Source organism: Asterias rubens, chromosome 10 (genome assembly GCF_902459465.1).
Source record: "Asterias rubens chromosome 10, eAstRub1.3, whole genome shotgun sequence".
Lineage (NCBI taxonomy): Eukaryota > Metazoa > Echinodermata > Asteroidea > Forcipulatida > Asteriidae > Asterias > Asterias rubens.
The window spans coordinates 11,891,904-11,915,737 of NC_047071.1; the positions used below are offsets into that span (position 1 = coordinate 11,891,904).

Below are 23,834 nucleotides of genomic sequence, written 5' to 3' on the forward strand. Positions count from 1 at the left end.
AACTCCGACGACCAATCGAGCTCAAATTTTCACAGGTTTGTTATTTTATGCATATGTTGAGATACACCAAGTGAGAAAACTGGTCTTTGACAATTACCAATAGTGTCCACTGGCTTTAATCTATTTTGAGAAAGGATTCCCTTCGAAGTGATATGGTCTGGATATTATTTCACCCCAAAACATTTGAATCGGAGAAATGATTCATACATGAATTATTTGTCAGATTTCATTCAAATGGTTTTGGGCCGACAAATTACCATAACTCTTCGCAGGGAATCCTTTCTATAAATAGTTTATACTATCAACAGCTGCAGTGCTTTTCACTAAATCTATTTCTATGACCATTGATTTTGGGAGTATTTAACAATCAATGACCGTGAAGATAAAAATAACCCCTGCAAAATAGTTTACCAGCCAAAATACCATGTGACATTTAATATTTTGACTTGTCCCAAAACTGATTTGTAACCAACACAAAGAATCAGGCAATACCTCAGTTGGGTATGTCTCTCCAATTGGGTCCTGGACGAACCATATAACTTATGCTAACCAGTTGGTTAAGTGCATACATCAATTTTGCTAAGCATTTCCTCGTAGAAATCAGTAAGCCCCAAAAAGATAAAGCTGAAGCTTGGGTATCATGCTTATATCTGCTTAGCAGACAATTGTTAAGCAAAATCTTCTAGTTAAGCAACTCTATGAAATTGGACCCAGTATTGAACTAAATTATGTACTGGAGCTTCAACAAAAAATAGCCCCCCCACCCCCAAAAGTAAAGTTTGGTATGTCTGAGGAAGCAGTTCAAGCCATAAAGAAAAGTTGATCTGTCTTAATGATAAAATGTGCTTTAAAGTGGTAGACTGGTTAAGAAATCTCTTGAAGGTGAATCATCAGATTATCGTGATACTCAAATTCTTTGTTGGTTGAGAACAAGATCTTTACTAAACAACTCTTTTTCATAATACATATTTGGAGGGAGCCAGTCACAACTACAGGATATTTTGGCTGGTAATCACATTCCGTTTGACAAAGATTTGTGTATGAGCAGCCTTAAAAAATTTGCTCGCAATTCTGGAAATTTTAAAGATACGAAAGCAATTTAATTTAAAGCAAAATTAAACAGATGCTTCGCACAAGTAGGTACATTTTTAAACGGGAACACCTAAATGTTTCAAACTGTGATTTCTCATTATTTGCTGCTCCTTTCAATTGTAACAGTGTACCAATTCATCTCAGTTGTCAGAATGTATTGGTGGTAGGTTTTGAATCATCCGAGAAGCCTGTTTGGTTTTTCCCTCCCTGCTGTCCTCAGAAAGCACAAGAGTACAGCGCTTATAGGCGTACGGGTAAAATAACAAAAATATAACCAACACGGTTTACAAGAATCAACTTCCACGGACTTAATGATTACAGGGAAACCATAGACCTTCACTCGCACTTATTTTGGTGGGTTAACCCGGCCCAACAATCTCAAGAAATCTCCTTAACACAAAAGAAATGCACCAAGACGAAAAAACAAAAAACCCAACAACAATTTACACTCATAAATATATTAGCTTTCCTCTCGTGGAAGTGTTATGAGCAATAATAGAATTCTTCAAGCACTTTCGGCGGCTGCTTTAACTAATTCAATTGTTGTAAAGATTGCCGAGGAAGATACCACATTCACCATTAAATAATTTACCTTTTTTTTTTTTTCTTTTTTTTTTTTTAGATTTTAAATTTAAGACCATGTCCATAAACTACCATTATTTACAACCACTTTGTTTTCCTTTACAAATACAAATTATGAATGATATTCGACTCAAATGTGGCCTCCAAAAACTTATCTTTGGAATATTATCCAAAACCAATTTTTGCAATTTTAAGGCTTTGGTCAAGACATTCAAAGTCTTCACGTCCGTTGTTTTTGTTTGTATTTTCTCCAGTAAAGTTTATCTTCGCTGTTATCAGTTTGGAAAAAACTTTTTTAAGTAAACTGTTCAAGAATTAGGTTAAAGCAAAAAGAACTGAAACAAAATTTAACCCAATTATCGTCATAAATATATTCTACAATCTAAGAAAGCCACCATAATTGTTTTCTTTAAACACCGTCCTCTCTTTAGAACAGTTTACAGTTCACATTATTCAACTATAAATAGTTTTGAAACTGTGGTATATTTCAACAACAAATAGTTCCTCATGTTTTGAAGATTACAACAAAAGGATAAACCTCCTTCTTAGAAAGTAGTCGCTCTCATAAAAAGTGTCTTTTCTTATAAGCAGTTAATCCCTCTTTCATTACACTCCATGCATAAATCGTCCTACAGCTCAGAAACACAACACTAGAATATTCCACAGTCGCAGCACAACAGCGCCCTCTATAGTTCCAACATGTTCCGAACATCACAGCGCCGTGGTTGCGATTGGTATATATCCATTTGACTCGTTTCAAACTTGACGAATCGCTTTTGCATACTAACATTCCACAAGCGTGAAAAAAAACAAAAAACTGCCAAAACATATCTGTCGCTAACAAAGCAGGAAGCTTCCAGTACAAGAGTTTTAGAATGTTGAGATGATGGGCTTCAGAGTCTTACAGATGACTTCGTCGAGTGAGTTGTGAAGGGGGATGGGGGTTGGTTTGGTTAATCCACAACCTTATCTAGTATCACTGTATCAAATACAAAAGGAGTTTTGTACACATGGTTAATTAACCCCCTCAGGGACTCAAACAATCACAAGAGGGGGCGGGGAGGGGGGTTTAGAAGGGGGGGGCAGATGAGAAGACTGTTTGCTCATCTCTTCCACGTGACCGGTGTGTTTTGATTAAGCACCTTGGATGGGATCATGTCCAGGAGGTATTCCCGCTGTCTCGCTGCCGCCGAGTGATGACTCGTCACAATCTGAGGTTTGGTCACCATCTGCATCAGGAGAAAAATCACAATGAAAGTAAAAGTGTTCTCCTGGTGCTACACAGGATCCCTGTGGAAAGGGTTTGCCATTCAATTTTGTATTTTTAGTGAATGGCCAGCAGAACCAGAACTTGTCATTCTTTTTCACAAGTCTATATTTTTGTCAAGTCTATAATTCAGTCTTGTATGTTGCAATGTCATAAGGCGGTCGAGAAAGACTCTGCTAGGGTCCAATTGTCAGGCCATTAACTATTTTTTTTATTAAGTCTTTATTTCAAACAAAAAGGGATGCTTTTCAACACTTAATTAGACAGCCGGATTATTAAGAGTGAAGTTTGACGCTTTTTTGGCGTTTATTTTTTGGGTGAGGTTTATTTGTTTTGGTGAAAAAACCCTTGTGCATGAAATAAAGCTCAGTCTCAGTGCAGGCCTTGAACTTCACAGCGATTTTCATCTGGCACTTCTATAATGAAAATGTATAGTTGTCTTGGATCTTTGCAAAGGGCCCCCATCGCAAAAGCATGTGGTACCACTGCAAATGCTGTGGGTGCCGTGGGTTATTTGGAGACCTGGGAATGATCATAAAGCAACTACAGCCTACCTGGGTTGAGGGGACTCTGTAGGTGAACGTCTGATTGGAGTTCTTGACCCCGGCCATTGAAGGTATGTACGTGTAGGTGACCGGCTGCACCACCCGTTGGGAACTGGGCGCTGGGTTGAGCACCGTGCGCTGTTGGTGAGGTACTGGGTTCATTACCCTGTGCCTGTTCTGATGGGATGACTGGATCTGGGATATTTGTTGTAGCTGTCGTGCCGTTTGCTGTAGGGTAGAGAAAAAGAGAGAAGGATAATGGGTGAGACTCGTCACAGACTAAAATTACTAGGTATATTGAAATGATGGCATTTCCACCTTCAGCAACGTTTTACGCAAAGCAAGTTCTGGGCACACTTTCATAGAGCTGCTTGAGCAGATAATTGTGTGCTAAACCAAATAATAAGCAGGATGCCAGTCAAAGATTTTACTAAGCAAAATAATAGGCTGGTTACCAGTCAAAGATTGTGCACCTGACATTGAAAGTGGACTGATAACCTTATTCCAGTACGCATACTTAAGATGCGCTCGGCTACTTTTTGTGATTAACAACTGTCTAAGCAGCTCTATGAAACGTGGCACCGGGCCACGTTTCATAGAGCTGTTTGGCAGCAAAAAAATACTAGGACCAGTCACAAGTAATACTTGTTATAATATTGGTATTTTTGCTGGTTACCTATTTCTACTATTAAGCAAGATTTGTTTATGCCTGTGATTCTTTTCACAGGACTCGGGAGTATACAGTGCTAACGCACATCGGGTAAAAACCAAAATCAATAAAATTTGTTTGTGTTGAGCAATTTGTTGTGCTTAAAAGCTTTATCAAATCGAAGCCAGGGCCAAATTTCATAAGGCCTATAAGCACAAAAACTTGCTAAGCACAGAACTGTATTGCTTAACAGAAACTGTTTACCGGCCAAAATTACTTTCAGTTTACATTGTTGTGACTGGTGCCCCACACAATTCTTTAAGCAAAACAAGTTGTGTTTTCTGCTAAGCACCTTCATGAAATTGGGCTCTGGTAAGAAACATTTCTGGTAAGCATAAAGGCGAGGTACTCACATTATGGATTACAGGGTTCTGACTACTCTGTTGCATCCGCTGTTCGATCTCCTGTTCCTGTTGAAGCGCCTTGACAAAAGCCGTCTTCAACCGGTTGGTGTGTTCCGCCTTGAGGGACTTTTTCTGATTGGAGACAATACAGGTCTCGCACATGATGCCTTGCTTAGCATCCTGCTTCCAGATGGTGGTGAAGTCCGTCTTGCATTGGGCACAACGAAATGGATCCGTGAACCTCTGTGGGGTCTTTCTCTTGGGATCCTTCTCCACTTCTAGGATGGTGTTGACGACCTCCTCAAGACCTACCAGAACGATGAACTCATTGTTGGCAGCGCTAGGCAGAAAGTGAAGTTCAGGTGGTGGCGGTTTGGGGGGCGGTATCTGCAGAAGGGTCTTCTCAAGCTGCTTGCGAAGAGCCAGCTTGGCGGCGGCCTGGCGACTCGCAGCCGACTGGCTATCGTTCGCGGAGGTCGTGCTAGGACGGGTTTGATGATTAACTGAGATATGGGTCGCGCCGCTCTGGCCCGACGTTGTACTCACAGTTCCTGTGTTGCTCACTCTTATGATATGCCGAGTGTTTTGCATCTGTTGAATTCCTCCTCTAGAAACCATGACGAGTGGGGGAGGACCACTTTGAGACGTCAGCACATTACGGCCCTGCATCGTCTGGATCTGAGAGCCTCGGACAAGTTGGGGCATCTGTACAATACGGCCTCCGGATTGATGCTGCTGTTGCTGAAACTGCTGCAGTTGCTTCAACTGTTGCAGTTGCTGTTGCTGCTGCTGTGATGCAGGCTGAATCTTGGAGCCCTGAGTGGTGCGCAGTAGAAGCGGTAATGCTGTGGTAGCGCTCTGTATGGTTGTGGGTTTCTGTGCGGTTGTTGCTGCAACTGTGACAGTCACGGCGGCCGCGTTGGCGTTGGCAGTGGCGTTGGCATCCTTCGGCACCACCTGGACAGGTTGTTGCTGACTCTGGCGGAGTTTCTTGAGCAGCAAGAGTTTGCCCTCCTCGGTGCGGAGCTCCTCTTGTAACTCCCTAATGACCTTGTCTCTCTGGTCTAGCTCCTCCTCAGAGAGCTTGCTCAGAGGGTCGTCGTCTGGAGGAGGCGAGAAGGGTCCAGTGTCTATGGAACTCACTTCATCTGCATCGGCATTGTCGTCCATGTCATCATCAGAGAGGATGATAATATCGTCCTGGGGTGAAGAGGATCTTGACATTTCTTCATTCCTGTAGTTACAAAAACAATTCCTTAGTAGGTAAAACCAGTCAAGACCCAACCCCAACCCTTCCTTGAAGACATTTAGGTTTGGAAACTTAGCACATTGATAAAATAACAATATCTTGTGAATGAATCCATCAAACTATCGAGAGTGGCAGCACTGTGATGGACATAAGCCTGAAACATCATTGTTCTTTGGAAAAGGCCATTTTTTTTTTATTTCAATTGGGGAATTTCTATGAGGAAAACTAGACTGAATCTCTTTTTTCTAGGACTGTTATGGGGTACCAAGGCAGTGACTCTGTTGCCTCAGTTAAAGGTTTTATACAGGACTGGTCGAGCTGACAGAATAAATGCAGACAGTGTTTCGTGTTTAAGCATGCACAATTTCCAACATGCAAACATGTTTCCATTAAATTTTTTTTTTAAACAAGAGTCAAGTTCTTAATTAGGTTTTCAGATTTGGTTTTCTCGAATATGACTTCATGTTAGAGGGAAATATTTCACAGAAAAATGACTGAACTTCATAATCAGTAAGCTTTCAGACTAAGTACCAACCTTGTATAAAACCTTAAGTATTAGGCTGCATATGATCCTGATTGTATTTTTCTTGACAAATTTGGAAGACAAACAAATAAATCATTTTAAATAAATCATTTTAAAAAAGCAAGCAATCCTAACACTGTATTAATTGGCTTATATTCTTCCCAAACAAAAAGACACCAAACTTACGTTTTACTTTTCGCGTCTTTTGCACTGCTACAGTCTTCCTCCTTGTTCGTCTTCTTATGCTCACCACTGTTGTGTAATTGTTCTTTAAATCTCTTTTCAATAATGTCCTTTAAATTAGCTACATTTGAGTTGGGCGAGATTGACTTGACATCAGCCGTGCCATTTTCTAACTCTCCTTTGGATTTCGAGCTCGATGTACTATCCTCAGCAGTTCTTGACGAAGTTTCTTCACATTGATTTGCCTCAGAGTTCCGTTCACTTAAAGACGTTTCTTTCCCACTAACTGCGGACTTGTCCTCTTTTTCGGAGACACAGACCGTGCCGTGACTATCTGTTTTTGTTTCTGTTGTGGTTTTTTCCTTTGGCTCTGTCGTATTAGCTATTTCATTTTGAACTGTCTTATCAGAGGTCTTCGCCTCTTCTGTTGTTGTGATTGTTCTATCTTTGCTATCTTCGCCTGAGGGTTTCTCCGTCAGCGTTTTGCTCTCGACAGCCTCTACCTCCACATCCATCGATTCCTCGTCATTGTTTAACACACTCGTTTCCCCGTGAGCAGAAACATCCTTTATTTTTTCTTCAACGCTGTCCTTTACACTTGAGTCCTTGTCTGCGTTGTTTAATAGCGGGGAGTCGTTTTCTAAGGAGCCGTTGCTGGCGTCGCAAGACGATAAATGGTCCCCGTTCTCGTCTCCGTTGGTGTCAACGTCTTGATTCAGCACGGAGGGTGGATTAACCTTGCTGCGGGTTTCCTTCTCAGTGGAGGAGTTTTCGTTGAGTCTGTTCTCCGCCGTGTCCGACAGACGAGCTCTGCAAGAGGAAAAATTTACACTTGTTAAATTTTCAGAAGAAAACAATTTTGTTTTTCATTTATTTTACATCCATGTATGCACTTAGAGGGTCTGGGTAATTTTTGTAGGACACAAAACACAATGTCCATAGATTTACATTAAACTCACACAGTTTAAAACAAATGATGGTAGAAAGCTTCCCTTAAAATATACCTTGCTGAGGTGCTGTAGTTTTTGAGAAATGAGTAAAACAAGTCTTGAAAATGATTTTCGCCTCTAAAGACAACAATATTTAGCATGTAAAACATATTTTCTGTGGACAATGTGTTTTGTGTTACAAAAACTTGTACCCAGATCCATTAATCATGTAGGGTCTGAATCTGAATTTTAGTCTGCTTTAGAATCCCTAAACAATCTACTTTGCAGTAGTAAAATATAAAGCAAGACAGTTCTCAAAAGAATAAGATGTACCCAGCAATAAGATGTACCACAAACCAAATATCTAATGTTAACCTCACCATGCAATGCCTCAAACCCAACAAAGCAAAGCATCATGGAAACATTACACCAACTTTTTGTGGAGCAGCCAATCAAGAAATTGAAGTTTTAGATGTCGAACAGAAAACCCCCGTAAGGGGAATTATCCACGCAGTCAAGTAGGGACTGAAAAAACCTCAAGGCTCCGGTCCAGGTATTGAGGTGAAAGGCAGGGACAGAAACCACTGAACCAACCTGACTGGTTCACTTTGAAGGACCATTGGTATAAAGGCAAAAATAGTTATGGCCTGATATTTCGACCCTAGCAGAGTCTTTCTCTGAGGCTAACCCAACAGACACTTATATATATAACAGAACCAGTCAGGTGGAAAGAAAAGAAAAGAAAGAGAGGCGGAAAGCACAGGGAGAAAGCAAGGAATGGACAATGGGGGAGTGGCGGAGGGAAGGAGTTGGATTGGACCACAAGAAATTGGAAGTACAAAAGAATTGATGAATGAGATTTAATATAAAAAGGGGATATCTGTGGAGAAAAGAATTTTTCTGTGGCTCAAGCTTACAAAAAGACAATTTTATTTTGTCTTTTATCGATACATGTACATTCACAATGAAACAACACTGAAGAGGTGGAGGATTTAAAAGCTGCCTCCAATAGTAAGTTTTCCTTAATTATCATTTATCAATAAAACACTTATTTGATTAATTTTAAAAACCATTTTTCTAAATCTCAATTACCATGTGCCTTGTTTTACATCTGGCCGTGTACACACAATGACCTCAGGTTCACATACATGTAATCAGTGTCACCAAGTGGTCAACATTGTAACAGCACCGTACTGTACTCTCAGTTAGAGATCAGGTAATTACAATAGCGCCCTCGCTAGTCAGTTCTACTGACTAACCAAGATTGAACAATTGGTGGCAGTGTTCAATGAATGGCAGTACAGAAAAAAGCCATGGATGAGGCCATGACCTTTGTGCATTGAACACATGCATTGACATGTATAGTACATATGTAACACGTACTACACAACTAGATGTACATGTACAGTTCTTTATATGCTCCCCCCCCCCCATTGAAAATAAACACAACTAAACAATAACAGATTCTGTCACTGCAGAGACTTTGCAGAGTCCAGTAACAAATGCCATTCAGCAAATTCTTTTGAAATCTTGTAAATATCGCAAAAATTCTGATTCATTGTGAAGATTTTTGAGAATTTAAAGAACCCTATAAGATATAGTTGGATTACAATGACTCAGTCAATAAAACATGGAGAAATAGTTTTACCGGAGTGTGGATATATAAACAATTGATATAAACATACAAAACAAATGACTGTAAATGTTTTTAAAAACATCACTGAATTAACATCAATATTCCATGAAACAGCCTAACATTTTTGTGTGCTTTTTATCACTGGTTCCGACTCAATAAATAAATTGTTTTGATCTCCACGATTGGACGTCGCAATCTGTAAAAGCTTGTGCCCTGGTTTTGCAGGATTCACTCATATTCGATATCAATTGTATGCATATTTGATAACATTTCTACATGTATTTAGTCACTTATGTTTCCTGACCATGCATCAAATTTCTCACAAAGGGAATTTCCCCCCGTAGCTTGCACCTACAGCAACACACCCCCGATGATAAAGTACAGCACGCTAGGAACGGTGGCGGTGGATAGTACATCCGCGGGACCGCGGTGATGGACACTATGGGATGGCAAAACTGTGAGAAGCATTACGTCATAAATATCTAGACCAATCGACACAATTTCGGGCAATCTAAAATTGGCCGATCTGAAATCAGCCTCCAGCCAAGAGTAGAAAGCAGTGCCAAGATGGGAAGACGTAAAAAGAGTCTTCATTGTCCTTCTTGTAAGAAGGGTATGCTACAAAAATTTACACAAATGTTCCATATTAGATCCTGAATTTTGCTGACAATTTTAACAGCAACCAGTGAGTCAATAATTTGTACAAAAACTGATTTGCACAATAATGTTTCTTTCAAATCCCGTTACTGCTTCTCCTCGGGAGTAAATGGTTGGGTTTTTTTTTTTTTTTTTTTTATGCAAGTCACCTGACACACAAGGCCTGAAGGCAACTTCAAGGTGTGGGCTACAATTATTTTTTCCAGAGGCCATTGCCACCTACTCCTAGGGCTGAAACAGGGTTACCCCTTTTACAATCCATACGAATGTAGGCATGGGTATCATCAATTCGAAGCCTGGCCGGTAGAGCAGAAAGCACTACCTCCCCAATTTTATGTAGTAAGTGTCACGACCGGGATCTGAACCCACACCCTGCTGATCAAACACCAGTGCTTGAATCCGGTGCTCTTAACCGCTCGGCCATGACACTGCCACGACGATAGAGACTGTTGATGTGAATGATTAGCAAACCTGTGTGCCAAGTTGGCTGCCGGTGCTGCATACTCCAAAGGAGTTGAGATGATTTTTAGCAATAGTTCAGCCACAATCAACATGGGTCGTCACACTAACAGTTTAAGATGATTTGATACAATAATTGAAAGTGCCCAACACCAGCTAACACCTGCCCATTCTTATTCAGCAACAAAAACCTTTTCAAAAACCTTACACAACAAACTAACCTTTTAGAGGTTTCCACAGATTCATCTGCATCAGAGTTCCACATTCGCTTCACTGGATGGGTTAGTTTTTCCTCCAGCATGTTTGCAGTCCTGGAATTGAAAAAACAAAAGAGACAAAACTGCATATTAGACAGTGTACATTTATCGCATCAATGTCCTCTAACCAGATACTTAAATAAGACTGGATCACTGTACTTTCATGTGATTATAAAAATCAACACACGATGGCAGCAGACACAACTGGCATAATTTCATTGTAAACGTCATTCCGAGCATACACAAGTATTCTGAAGAACGATGTAGTCATCCAGAGTAAGTTCCGCACACACAGTCATCTATGTGGAACCTTGTCAAGTTTTAACAGAGATTCAGCAATATTCATTCACTTCCACACTGCAGTCTTTGTAAAACTTGCTTTTCCTCTTTGCACTCCAATAAAGTTGAACTGACCAACAGATATGGCAATGAACCGACTAGAACATTTTGAACCCAAAATGGTGTGACTAAGGCCATATCTGAACTGGCACTGATGGTTATGGCTACCCACTATTAATAATGAGTGTTGTTGAAGGAACACGCTGCCTTGGATCGGTCGAGTTGGTCTTTGAAAAACGTTTGTATTCGTTTTTTATAAAATGCATATGGGTAGAAAGATGTTGTAAAACAGTTATCCACACAAACATGCCTCGAAATTGCACGGTTTTCCTTTTACCTCGTCGACTAACACGGTCGGCCATTTATGGGAGTCACATTTTTTACTCCCATAAATGGCCATTTATGGGAGTCACATTTTTTACTCCCATAAATGGCCGACCGTGTTAGTTCGTACAGTAAAAGGAAAACCACGCAATTTCGAGGCAAACTTGTGTGGATCATTGTATTCTACTTTTAAAACATATTTCCAACCATATGCATTTTATAAAAAAAGGGTTACAAACGCTTTTCATAGACCAACTCGTCCGATCCAAGACAACGTGTTCCTTTAAGGATGTCTTATACTTCGATGCATGATGCTACTGAATTGTAGCTGTAGTGACTAACCATAGCCACCAATTCAGACATGACCCAAGGTAAAAGGTTAAACATTGCCACAAAACAATAAATACTGCCACTCCCACCCGAACCCACACTTTGGAAGATGAAACACTCTAATTGAATGTAGCAAACTGCACAATAAGTTTTCCTATACTGTAAACACTCATCCTAGTATATCCACCAACAAAAAAGTTGTTTTAAGCCTAAAGTGTGCGTACATGGGAACCCATAACTGTGTAGCACCTCTACATGATCACAACCCCTTCCCCCTCCAAAATTTGTTACGGAACCTTAAAGGGGAAAAGACGATCAACCCCTCCTAGATTGCATTTCCTACAAGTCAAGGTCAAGTTACATACACCACTGTGTAGGTTAAATGTCATGGGGGGAAAAGACATAGTGCTACGGATCAAGATGGCAACATTCAACATCAAACATCCCCTCCCCACCCCACCGCCCCCCTACCACTCACTCCTTCTCTCTGTCCTTCGGATTGGACGCAAAGCCGTTGGTCCCATGTGTTGTGTAGCGCATGTAAAAGAACCCAGTGCACTTTTCGAAAAGAGAAGGGGTTTGCCCCGGTGTTCCTGGCATACTGCTGTATGCGCCGTAGCACCTTGTAAACCCTTATAAGGTGCTAAATAATTGGGTCTCAAAATTCATCACTGTAATAACCTATCTTTCTGAAAGTTTGTAATATACTCAGCGCCTTGAGTACCTTGTTTGGTAGATACGTGCGCTGTATAAGACTTTGATATTATTATTATTCTTATTATCTGTCTCTCTTACCTTTCGTTGGGGATTGGGAGAGGCAATGATGCTTCGGTAGACCTTGTTTCATCAGCACGGTCTGGCGGGCCAGGGGCGTCCATTACAGTTACCAAGCTGAGTGAAACTGTGTCGGAATAAAAACCAAGAAAATCAAATTATCCCAAATGTTACAACTAAAAATACTTTAAATTCTTGTTTGTTTTTTAATATTTAACAGCACGTACACACATATCTGGATTTACCTTTATTTGAGACAACTTGTTCATGAATGCAAACAACTTTAATTTTTAGACTGTTCCAAGAAATAGCTGATCCATTTGCCGATAAACATTCTTTTTACAAATGTACAGAAGACAAGTTCAAAGGATCAGTGGTAACACATCATCAGGGGAGGGGGAGGAAACAGGACAGACCACTCTATTTGATCAAGTTCTTGTCAGAATTCACTAAACACGCATATTTTTTAATCAATGTGCATGTTACCCAAGGTCGTTTTCCATTCGTTATGATATATTTTTATTAACAAGGGGGTGGGGATGGGTGGGGATCCTAAGCAATAGCTACAAGAAAAATGTGTAAATTTCAATAGGGTAAACAAGGTCTTAAATGGCCGTTTAAAATTGAGTCAGAAAGTCTTATTTCCATTCAAAAGTGGCCTTTTTTAAACTAAAAATAACAACAAAATGTATGAAAATCTGCAAAAATGTTCTCTTTTGTCGGCTTAAATTTCCGATTTAATGTTAAGATTTTATTTGGATAAAACACAGTGTGTTCTTTGCATTGTCCATTTGTTGTGTCCACTTGTCCTATTATTAATTTTACTGCTGCACAGTAGATTCAGAGTAAGTTCTGAAAACAATTGTCCTAACAATTACATGAATGTGTTTGGCAACACTAAGCAAACAACTAAACTAAATGTACATTATGTTAAGTCTACTTTACTGCATAGAAGACTACAGCCAATCTCATTGCCAAACAGCAAGTAGAAATGAAGAAATGGATTAGCGTATTTACTTGATAAACATTTAAAATCTTTGGCATTGGATGAGACATCGTGGCACCCCAGGAAACACATCGTTAAATAACGTAATTGCCTGATGAACTAAGTACTCCAACAACCATACATGTTACCATTACGTCAGGTAGCAACATTCATGACCACCTAGTAGACCCCAAGCGTCTGACTAAATATGAACGGAAATAAACACCTACATGTTCTAATGATAATCTAAGTCTGAGAATGTTTCCAAATTTAGAGGATACAAAAGATGTGGATATATATCAAACCTTTTAAAAAGGTTACACTTAAATTAGTACCAGGCCTCAAAATAACCCCTGGCACCCATCATGTCACATCCATTTCATCCAAGTATACATTTTTTAAAGGACAGGGCTTCTCTGTTTGGTTTTGTTACGCAATCTTCCTGGTATGTGGGAAGGGGTTTTTTTATTCCGAAAACTAATAACGTATTCTAGCTAACCTAGACATAATCTTTTCATTTGGTACTTTCCACTTTCGATATGGTACACCCCACCATCCAATTGTGTCTTCTTTAAGAATCTTAGGAATTCTTTAGAAGCATTGTCTTGGGGGTGGGGGGGGTAGTTTTGTACTTGGTAAGAGGAAAAACCTATCGAGTAAATACGATTGCAGTTGCCCTTGACTAACACTCCTTTTTCACGACCAGTTTCTTCACAGCTCTGCCTCTTACTTCTCTATCAAATTCAAAATGTCCACATCTACATCTAATAGGTGTTTGCAAATTCCCATTACAATACTTTTTTGTTTAGTGTTATTTTTGTCAGACAGGTTCTTAACCAAAAGTTCCATGCTTGGGCGATGAAGCATGAAGTGAGGCATGCTCAGTAAATGATAAATGTCTGCATCTGAAGTCACACAACCGTGTGAACATTAACAGTGTTTAACAAAGAAACTTCCAAAGTTATCATTAGTCCATACTGTGACCATGGAGCTATTAACTGTATACATGTAAAATAATGCAACTATAAAGCATCACAACTGCTGTTAGGTAAAATGGTGAAAATTTCACCATACATCACAAGTACCTGCTGTTCAATCACCGTTTCTGATGCATCCATTTAAAATATGCCCTACTGATACACTTCAATATACGTGTGCATGTTCTAATCCATCCATTTATCCATTTTTGCACATTACATGCATGTTCAATCAATGTACACGATGTACATTGTACATACATAGGGCCTATACATGCACACATAGACCCTGTACTCATGCATGACCTTACTCTATGGTTGGTTGTGTGCAACACTGCACTCGTTCTCTATTTGACGGCATGTTAACTTTCACTGACTGAAAACACTTATTTGCAACAGTTGTTTTACTGTTACCATACATTAATACAACAAATAATGTTGAAAATAGCTAAGCCTGCAACAGAAGATCCAAATGACAATGTCAACACCCAGTTTGTAGCCAAACCCCTCGAGACGTCCAAACACACAAAATTGTAATTTTGTGGTTTCTAATTGGCAGCAGTCTCCTTTCAATACTCTGTACATTTTATTCAATTTAATTTCATTTTTGTGCAAGTCAAAGTGGGAACTGTTTTTAGTTGTGACTTCTCCATTACTCTTTAGACCCCCCCCCCTTCCCCCTTGACCCACTATCTTCATGCATGCATGTTAATGGGCCCGTTTACACACTACAGGCATCAGAGAACCCAATCTCTGTGGCAAATGGGTAATCCAGCCAAAAAGATATCCCCAAACGAACAGATCTAAAAAATAAGCCACAGGTTCAGAGTCCCATTCTAAATCCATCACAGCAAACACGTACTATGTAGGACCATGTAGGACATCATTCACAATTTTTGTACATCTTGAGTAGCAGGACACCAGTCACAGACACTGGTTTAATCACACATGCATTTCAGCTGATTCCCTAGTGGTGCAGACCTAATGCATTGACCTCATCCAGTTGCCAAACTAGAGGTACATGTAAAACGACGGCGAATCAATGGAAACACACTTCATGGATCTTTTGGTAAGGGTGCCCTACTCAAGCGATGCTGTGTGCATTAAGATCTATTGAGAGCTGGCTCAGCAAAAATGTTCAGCTTAGCAAATCGTATACAAAACTGCCCAAGGTTCCTCATCATGTCATTAGCATGTACCTACCAATCATAAACCAACAGGTGTTAATTAACTCAACTGCTCAGACCTCAGTGATCATCAAACACTCAATTTCCAGTTGGTCCACATTTCAAATAGTCACTAAAGCAATACATTGGATGCAGGGTGCTGTTTGGCTGTTCATTTGCCAGCAGAGTGAAATTTCCTTACGGGACTTCAGCCTTTTATTTGTTCTGCAATAGTGTGTTCTGTGGTGCCCACTGCACAACATCAATGGTGTGCTTATCATAGATAATTGTTTGATTTTAAATGCCCTGCAATGCAGTGACCTCCTGCGTATGTTTGTGTTTGTAGTTCAATTGTAATCTTATTTAAACCATAGACCATTCATTTCTATAATCCTCACCTTCGCCCAATTATTGTTTTATTGTTGATGTTTAAAAAAAAAGATTATCATGACACTTTTTGAAAGAATTAATATAAATCACAAATTTTGATTTATCTATAGAAATATATAACATTTTGACATGAGAAACACGAAAATGTCAAATCAGGTGAGTAACTTAAGAACTCTGACCATAAATGGAAGTAGGTCAAATCTTGAAGCCGTATAAGGCCGCTACGGGCATTGGTTGTAAGCCGTTTGCTTCCACTGTGTCATTTTGAACATCAGACCCGTTGCCTCTGTTGTCCCTTATCTTGACTGACCTTGGTGCCCCTTCATAATTTTTCCCTAGAATTTTTCCAATGGAAGTGCCCTCTTAAAAAACTGAAAAATGGCCTCAAGAATGAAATTACAGGCACATACAGTATGTTTTTGTGTTTATAATTGGGTTTATATCAGTACACAACTCAAGACACAGCATTTAGAGTTGAAAATGCCCCTTTCTGTGAGTCACACACTTACTTCCATTTTTTTTTCAATAACTAACCCATCTGTAGTGAAATAAAACAGACAGCTCTTTCGCAATTGATCTTGTAATGGAATCGTGACGATAGAAGTATTTTTCTCAAACAAACAGATGTTGCAAATCTTATCACTCATGAAGTCATTTCCAATTCCCAAACAAAAAGGTTGAAGTAAAAGGCAAAAAGAATTGCCTTATCTATCAAACTGTGACACCCACCTAGGCAGAGTGACTGACAGTGTAGTACATAATGTATTAAGGTTTAATGAGGTTGAAATTGTGCAAGCACACATTTTTTTATATCCAGCAAACTCGCCCCTCTAAAAAAAAAAAGAGGCACAATGAGAAAAGGTGGTGTTTAGTTACAGAATAATCAGCTTTCGTTCGTTACTTCCCTTAAGTTGGGAACTTTATAACTTGAAAAATTCTTGAAGACCCGACCTGACAACCCCTCAACATTCCTAAGCAAAAAGAATCAGAGATTTGCTCAAAATCAACGAGTGGGTCAGGAAATATACTTATGCATTGTTTGAGAATCTGAGAATTCTTCCTTTTGATAAGTTCACAGGTATTAAATGTTGGTGTGAAGACAATCTAGCTTTTAAAACCTTCGTAAAAAAGTTTCTTCACTGCAACAACTGACGAGTCACTAAAAATACACTATTTCACTTGGGCTGCAAGTTGCATTTTGGAATTATTTTTACAAGTAGGCCTACTTTTTTTATTGCTCACAATGCTTAAAACTTATGTTCAGTTATAAGATCCCCGCAAATGTCTTTTTATGTATTGTCAGACGGACACAATCGGCTCTTGCTGCTACCCCCCCCCCCCCTTTCAGAAGTGATCACATGACTAAGTCTATATTTAGAATTCACTCAAGCCTTACGCTGAAATGTCAAAGGTCAAACCTATCACACACTGGGAGCATGATCAGCCAACCCTGCGTGACCTTGGGCTCTGATTGGCTGGCCGGCCAACACTAGGGAACAAAGAGAATGCTAAGGTAGGACATGAATTAATCATGAGGGAAGGGATCACCATAGCAACCACGACCTGGCAATGATGTCATCATGATTGACAGGGGGATTGCCAGAGGGGGGAATTGTGGGATGTTGGGAAATGGCTGATGATTTGGCGCCCAGAGGTTCAGTGCTGGCGTGGGATGGACACGCCCAGGACAAAGACCTCTCAAACAAAGAAATGCATGTGTCTATACAGGAAGCACAGGGGGTCTGGGCTAATTTTTACACCCCAGCCAACCTGCAGGGAAGGGGGGGGGCTGTTAATAACCGAAAAGTTTTCAATCCAATTCATATGAAAATATAATAATTTGATAATCTTTTTTTTTCATTACTTTTGCCGCTTAAAGTCACATTTTTATGAATTGGGAAGAGCAAAGTGTTCATACATTTAACTTATTATTTACTTAAGCCATAATTAATGCATGACAAGCCATTTCACATTTTCTAATTCTACAGTCAAATTCCAACATCACTTTGAGGCCATGGTATGAAGAATCTCAATAGAATGAAGAAATGACCATTGCTATTCTCTCTCACTTCAAACTGGAGTCCAGCTGAAACTTTGTTAGATTTAATAATCTGATATTGGATGCATTTCCAACTACTAAAGTAGTCTTTATCTAAATACCTGCATGTAGGAAGGTCGTTAGTTATTACAAACCATATGACAGGTCCTTATCATTTTCAATGCATTTTACTTAATTACCACAGCACTACAAGTACAAAAAATCTTAAGCGCAATGATTTTAAGTTGTATGCTTGTTGCAGTCCTTTTTACTGTCTGTGTGCTTTAAGAACAGTGGACACTATTGGTAATTGTCAAAGACCAGTCTTCTCACTTGGTGTATCTCAACATGAATGCATAAAATAACAAACCTTTGAAAATTTGAGCTCAATTGGTCAATGAAGTTGCGAGATAACTATGAAAGGAAAAACATGCTTGTCACAAGAAGTTGTGTGCTTTCAGATGCTTGATTTCGAGACCACAAATTATAAATATTGTCTCCAAATCAAATTCGGGGAAAATTACTTCTTCAGAGGGAGCCGTTTCTCACAATGTTTTATAACATCAACCTCTCCCCATTACTCGTCACCTGGAAAGGTTTTAAGCTGTCTCCAAAATTACGTCACTTGAGAGGGAGCCGTTTTTCACAATGTTTTATACTATCAATCTCTCCCCATTACTTGTTACCAAGTAAGGTTTTAAGCTAATAATTATTTTGAGTAATTACCAATAGTGTCCACTGCCTTTAAGGTTGCCCTACATGACATTGGACTCAGAAACGTTGCACAGAATAATGCACTGCAAAGAATCGCAGACCCCAGTTCATCAAACAGCTTTTTTTTCAGAAGAAATAAAGTTGATAATTTTTCAACCCATTGCACATCTTGTTTGGCAACTTTTGCTCAATTGCGAAGCCCAATGTCGCACACACTAAATACCACAGAAATAGCTTTGCGTCAAAACGAGTTCTTTAGTTTCCAGTTAAAAGCTTACCATCAAAAATACTAAGTTATGTGTACTGTTTTAGACTGGCCTCCTTCATATTTTCCTAGGCAGAAACTTTTCAAATCCAGACTTATGTGCTTTAAATAAAAGCAGCTATGTAACTAATTTTGTCAAGTTTGAATGATAAACATGTAGCAAAAGCAACTTGAGTAAAAAATGTGCAAAATCATAAAAAAAATGTGCACTTCATAATGAATCTAATATTTGACATGCAACTTGACCCTGAACGAGCATGATACAGTTAAATGTTGTATTGTACACTTAGAACGTGTTGTTTGTGAATGTATTCAGTCATTAAATGTTCGCCTTTGTTATTACATTTAACGAAATCCTTGGAAATGTACAACTTAGCAATCACTATTGATGCGTCTTATAATGCATTCACTAGCACTGCCAAGATGACGTCATGTCTTACGTTGACCATCTTTTAGACGAGCGTGAGCAACTGGCCTTCTCTACACAAATGGAAACTCCGCCTTCACATGTATTCCTCATTAAAAAATGTAAGGTTTCAGGATAATCATGATTTAGAATGTCTGCATACTACACCCAGCCAATAAATTCGCCTGGAGAGGCAACAACAACAACAACAACAACAACAACAACAACAACAACAACAACAACAACAACAACAACAACAACAACACCACACACAAGGTGTTTTCACGAACCAACCATGAGCAAGCAAGGGACAGTAAAGGCCCGGCAGTGACATCCCAATGAAGTGTCTTGCTTGAAAGCAACTTTTAAAATTAAGTCATGGATAGGTCATTCCAAAGATTCCCCATCAATTTAGAGTTAATTTCAATCACACATACGCAATCAATGATTGTCGCCAATCAGAATGTGCCGAGGCATTTGGGCAACTTAACCGATACCCACTGAAAAATAATGTTGATTAGATTTGCTCATCTTAGCTCCACCCCCTCCCCCTACCATTAACACAGAGCAGTAAACACGTGCAGCCAAATTAGCATTTTAACATACACTGGGCCCTCACACCATGGTTTTTATTTGTTTCTATAATGTGATTGTGAGTTTCTTTGGTTTAGGCCTCGTTTGGGCGATAGTAAGAATTACTAAAAACCGATGGGTGACCCAATTATGCTGATTTAGAAAGCAATTTCCATTTATCATTCTTGCAGCATGGTAGACCATAGATCTAGAATCCACATTCTTCACCCAGTAAATTCCACTGGGCAGCAGTAAAACAGTCCCTGCAGATCCGATACAGATTAGAGCACCCCGCACACTGCAGTGCTAGTAGTAAATGTTGTACATGTACAGTAGAACATGGCATGCACTGTGGTGCCATCCTATTTCATAACTACATGAATGTTAAATAAGACGAGATATTAAACAAGAATCATCTCCAGTCGCGTAGGCCTACTGTCTAGCGTCTGTACATGTGTTTACCGTACGACAGTTAAGTAAATGGTTTGCAACGATCAAAAACATTGCACACCACACCGGGTCACATGGTTCTTCATTTAAATGAGCGATGCTTAGCATTTTAATGAAGGACCTGACCATGGGTGCCAATAAAATGTGAAATGCCAGGTTGCTTAAAATGTTTAGTATTTAAAGTAGTCTCTTAAATTGCTATTTACACATGATACATCCCTACTATGTATCCCTAAATGGATTAGCCTACCATCATGGTCTACATGTATAATGAACGATCCGAAGGCACACAAACACCATAGTAGCGCAATTTATATTAAAATTACTCTCAGCACTAACAAGGCCACTTTTTCTAAAAAATACAAACGGCCCACCACTCTTGCGATCAGCGCGCCAAATCTCAGTACTGTAGTTCACGCAAAATAAACATAAAATTCTTACAATGGCTTGGACAGCCCATTTTCATGGCATTGCTTATCGCAAAATTCTGCGCTAACGATCGCCATTCTCTACTTACTGTGTAAGTGCTAAATTCCAGCTGTGTATAGTGAAGAAAGAAGAATGCCTAGTAAGGTGCAGTACGTGTACTTAGCAAAAAAATCTCTGCTTTACCCAGAAATTATGCTTGACATCGCGGAATTCCCTGAAAATTTACCATGAAATTATGCGCTGTACACTAAATGCAAGCAATGTCTCCGGGGGTGCGTTTTGGCGGCTGTAACCAATAATTGTTTCTGACGTCACAACCAAAACGGTAACCGAGCTCACAACTCGGTTATCGTTCAGTCTGAACAGCAGAACCAACGACCAACAACCGAAACAGTTTTTGGTTACCGCCGCTAAAACGCACCCCTGGGCGTCTCTTCTGAGCATTTCAGTAAGCAAAATGGCTGCCATTCATACTAGTTTAACTTCTTTTTTGCAATGAACTCTGCTCTTACATGTTTGTATGGCCTGTTTCAAACAATGCATGTCTCCCGAGTCAACTTTACAAAGAATTCAATTTGAAACTAGCATCATCGACACACATTACTAAAGGAGAATTTTTAAGTTTAATTAAAATTCAAACTCAAAATTGGTTCCAACATGGCCGAAAATGAACGGAATTTAACCTTTTGATTTATTTCAAGGCATCATGCGCATAAAGTTGTAATTTTTTAAGGGACCGGTTTGAATTTATTCAACCAAATCAACACAACAGTAATATAGTGCCAAATCATCCTGCAGCGTAGCACTAGCACAACCTGTAAAAACCATTTCAAATCAGGATCCTGCTGTATCAACTCAGCTTGTTTTTCAAACGGGCCTAAACGCTACATGTAGAGCTACACTTGCGACTCAAGCTTACGGACAAATTTCTTGTACATTTATGAAATTTCGAGGGCTCTTTTCCTAAAATGCAAGAATTAAAGTGCACTGTTCATGCACACTGAACGACACTACACTTATGTGTGTACCCTCCCAGACATCACCTTTAACTCGGGTGCATGCAAGTTACCAGGCTGGCCCGCTTGTCTGTTTCCAGTTGTGCGCGTGCATAGTATTTTGTTGACCCACACGTTTCTCCGGGGCGGTGAGTGGACTATAAGTCAGGCGAGTCGGTGCGCGCGCTGTCGGTGAATTGGCCGCGGTGTGCGTGAAAAGGAAACGAATAACGTCTTGCACCAAGACTACCATAGCTGTAGCTGAAGCCCTCAATTTGGATACATCCATCCCCCAGCCCACCCCCACCCCTACGTTGGTTCAAGTATAATGAAAGGAATGTTGAATCATGATTGGTGAAACTTCAATGATTCGTTAAAACTTTTACATTCACCATTTCTGTGAAAAATCACAATTTCTGTGGAAATGTTGTATTCTACACATCTGGCTTATTTCAATGCGTACAATTTACAACTACTGTGAAGAACAAAAATTCTGGTCTTGAAAAAGTAAAATTCATACAGAATGCTTTGCATTTATTTGCAATGCCCTAGAAAATTACGTTTGAAAAAAACTTGAGTAATTTTGGCCACAGTTGAACTGTGTATTGCATGCATTCACTGTGCTCGTACCTCAAGAACCTGTAGGCATGATGATGCAGTTCAAAAAAATTGTTGGCAACATCTTTTGTTTTTTATGCGCGGACGCACCTAATTTGACATGAACTTGATGATACTTTTAAGGGAATGGAAACACGCTTACGGTTCCAAAACATTTACATGATTTGTGGAATTCAAAATGTTAAAAACACTACATAAATAATGCACCTACATAAGGGAATGATGTATAATCAACATAGACTAGTTGAAGTCAAAAGAAAACTCCTAAACTATGAAAAGTTCAGTCAACCAAAACGTTTAGGCAAAATTAGGTTTTTAAAATAACAAATGGCATTAACAATTTCTGCTTTTAAGTTTAAAAAACAAAACAAAACAGTACAGGTGTACAAGATGAATGCAAAAAGGATTCTGTATTTATAAAAAAAAAAGTAGGCCAACAATTTACAATGACCTGATGACTGTTCATTCCCAAAACAGTTTCCACTAACATTAAAATCAAAAACTTCATCCTTTTTTCACACAAACACAACAACTGACAACTGAATTAAAACACAACATATGTTTTCCCACACAGGGTGACACACACCGAGCCACAACCCCCATACAAACCCTGGGAAACACCCCAGAGCACAACGCACAGGCACCGACTGACGTAACACAAAGTTTACTGGGAAAACTCACACTGATTCTTTTCCCAGCACTTTCTTTGAACTACGCACGTGTTTTTACCCAACATTTTTAGCCAAAGTGGAAAAAAGTCACAGAGTTCATCTTCGAAATTAGATGTTTCAAGGAGTGACAAACCTCGGTGGGCTGTAAAACCTTCTTTTTCTTTTTTACCAAGCGATATTTCACTTATTTATTCGACGGATCATCGTAGTAAACTTGAACGACCAACGAGTGTCGGGGGAACCCCTCTGAATCAAGTCATTTGAATGTCAGTGTAGTTTTTTTAGAGTTTGAACCTTGGGAGAATTTGATACATCGGTAACATAAATATGGCGTTTATCCTCTCCGCCGTTCTAGAAATTAAGGGAATATTTAAATCTTACAAATGTACAAGTATGATGTAGTATAAATAGCAGAAAATCACTACAAAAGGCGATTGTGGAACATGTTTTATATTGGTATGTTTTTGGGGTCACGGTGTAGTCTCACAAATGCAAGGATGGCCTCTAGTCCATGAGTGGTACTTCCCACGAGATGGCGCGATTTCGGCGTAAAATTCAAGTAAATATTTCACAAAACTTCAGCTCGAAATTTCTACTGGAAATTAAAAGGACGGAAGGGAAGTCAATATCGGTACTTTTTTAGTCGGTGGATATTTACTTACCAGCTCGATAGCAAATTCTGCACAGGGATTAAGTTGACCTCTCGTGCAGCTGATGAAAAGCCCGTGTGAGAAACAGGCTATTCAAAACGCTCCGGCCAATGGCGAGTTGCCCGTGCGTACACGCCTGCACACGGCACACGGCACACACGCTGACAAATCTCCTAAGCTTCGGTAGTTTCGATGAACACGAATCACGAAGTTTTACAATTTTCAGGTTAAAATGACTCAATAAGTGCACCTAAAATTGATAACAGACTCATCAGGCCCTAAAGGATTCTACAGTTTGTGCGTACGGG

The 23,834-nt window shown here is 39.5% G+C and overlaps 1 protein-coding gene across 1 annotated transcript; it reads right to left on the reverse strand.

The window, feature by feature from the left end:
• Positions 1-1,713: 1,713 nt before the first annotated feature.
• LOC117295702 (transcriptional repressor p66 alpha-like) lies at positions 1,714-23,671 on the reverse strand. The gene is made up of 7 exons (XM_033778417.1): positions 23,539-23,671; positions 12,221-12,326; positions 10,397-10,486; positions 6,498-7,304; positions 4,549-5,773; positions 3,496-3,714; positions 1,714-2,903 (listed from the first exon to the last, which is right to left on the reverse strand). Exons 2-7 carry the CDS (start codon positions 12,301-12,303, stop codon positions 2,778-2,780), a joined length of 2,550 nt encoding a protein of 849 aa, XP_033634308.1. The 5' UTR covers positions 12,304-12,326; positions 23,539-23,671; the 3' UTR covers positions 1,714-2,777.
• Positions 23,672-23,834: the final 163 nt, after the last annotated feature.

Bases quoted from the DNA above. Each gene is read 5' to 3' on its own strand.
- LOC117295702 (XM_033778417.1), bottom strand. From the start codon at position 12,303: ATGGACGCCCCTGGCCCGCCAGACCGTGCTGATGAAACAAGGTCTACC. The intron at 7,305-10,396 runs GTTAGTTTGTTG...TTCCTCTTGCAG, and splicing joins TCTGTGGAAACCTCTAAAAG to AGCTCGTCTGTCGGACACGG. The intron at 5,774-6,497 runs GTAAGTTTGGTG...TTGTAACTACAG, and splicing joins AAAGACGCGAAAAGTAAAAC to GAATGAAGAAATGTCAAGAT.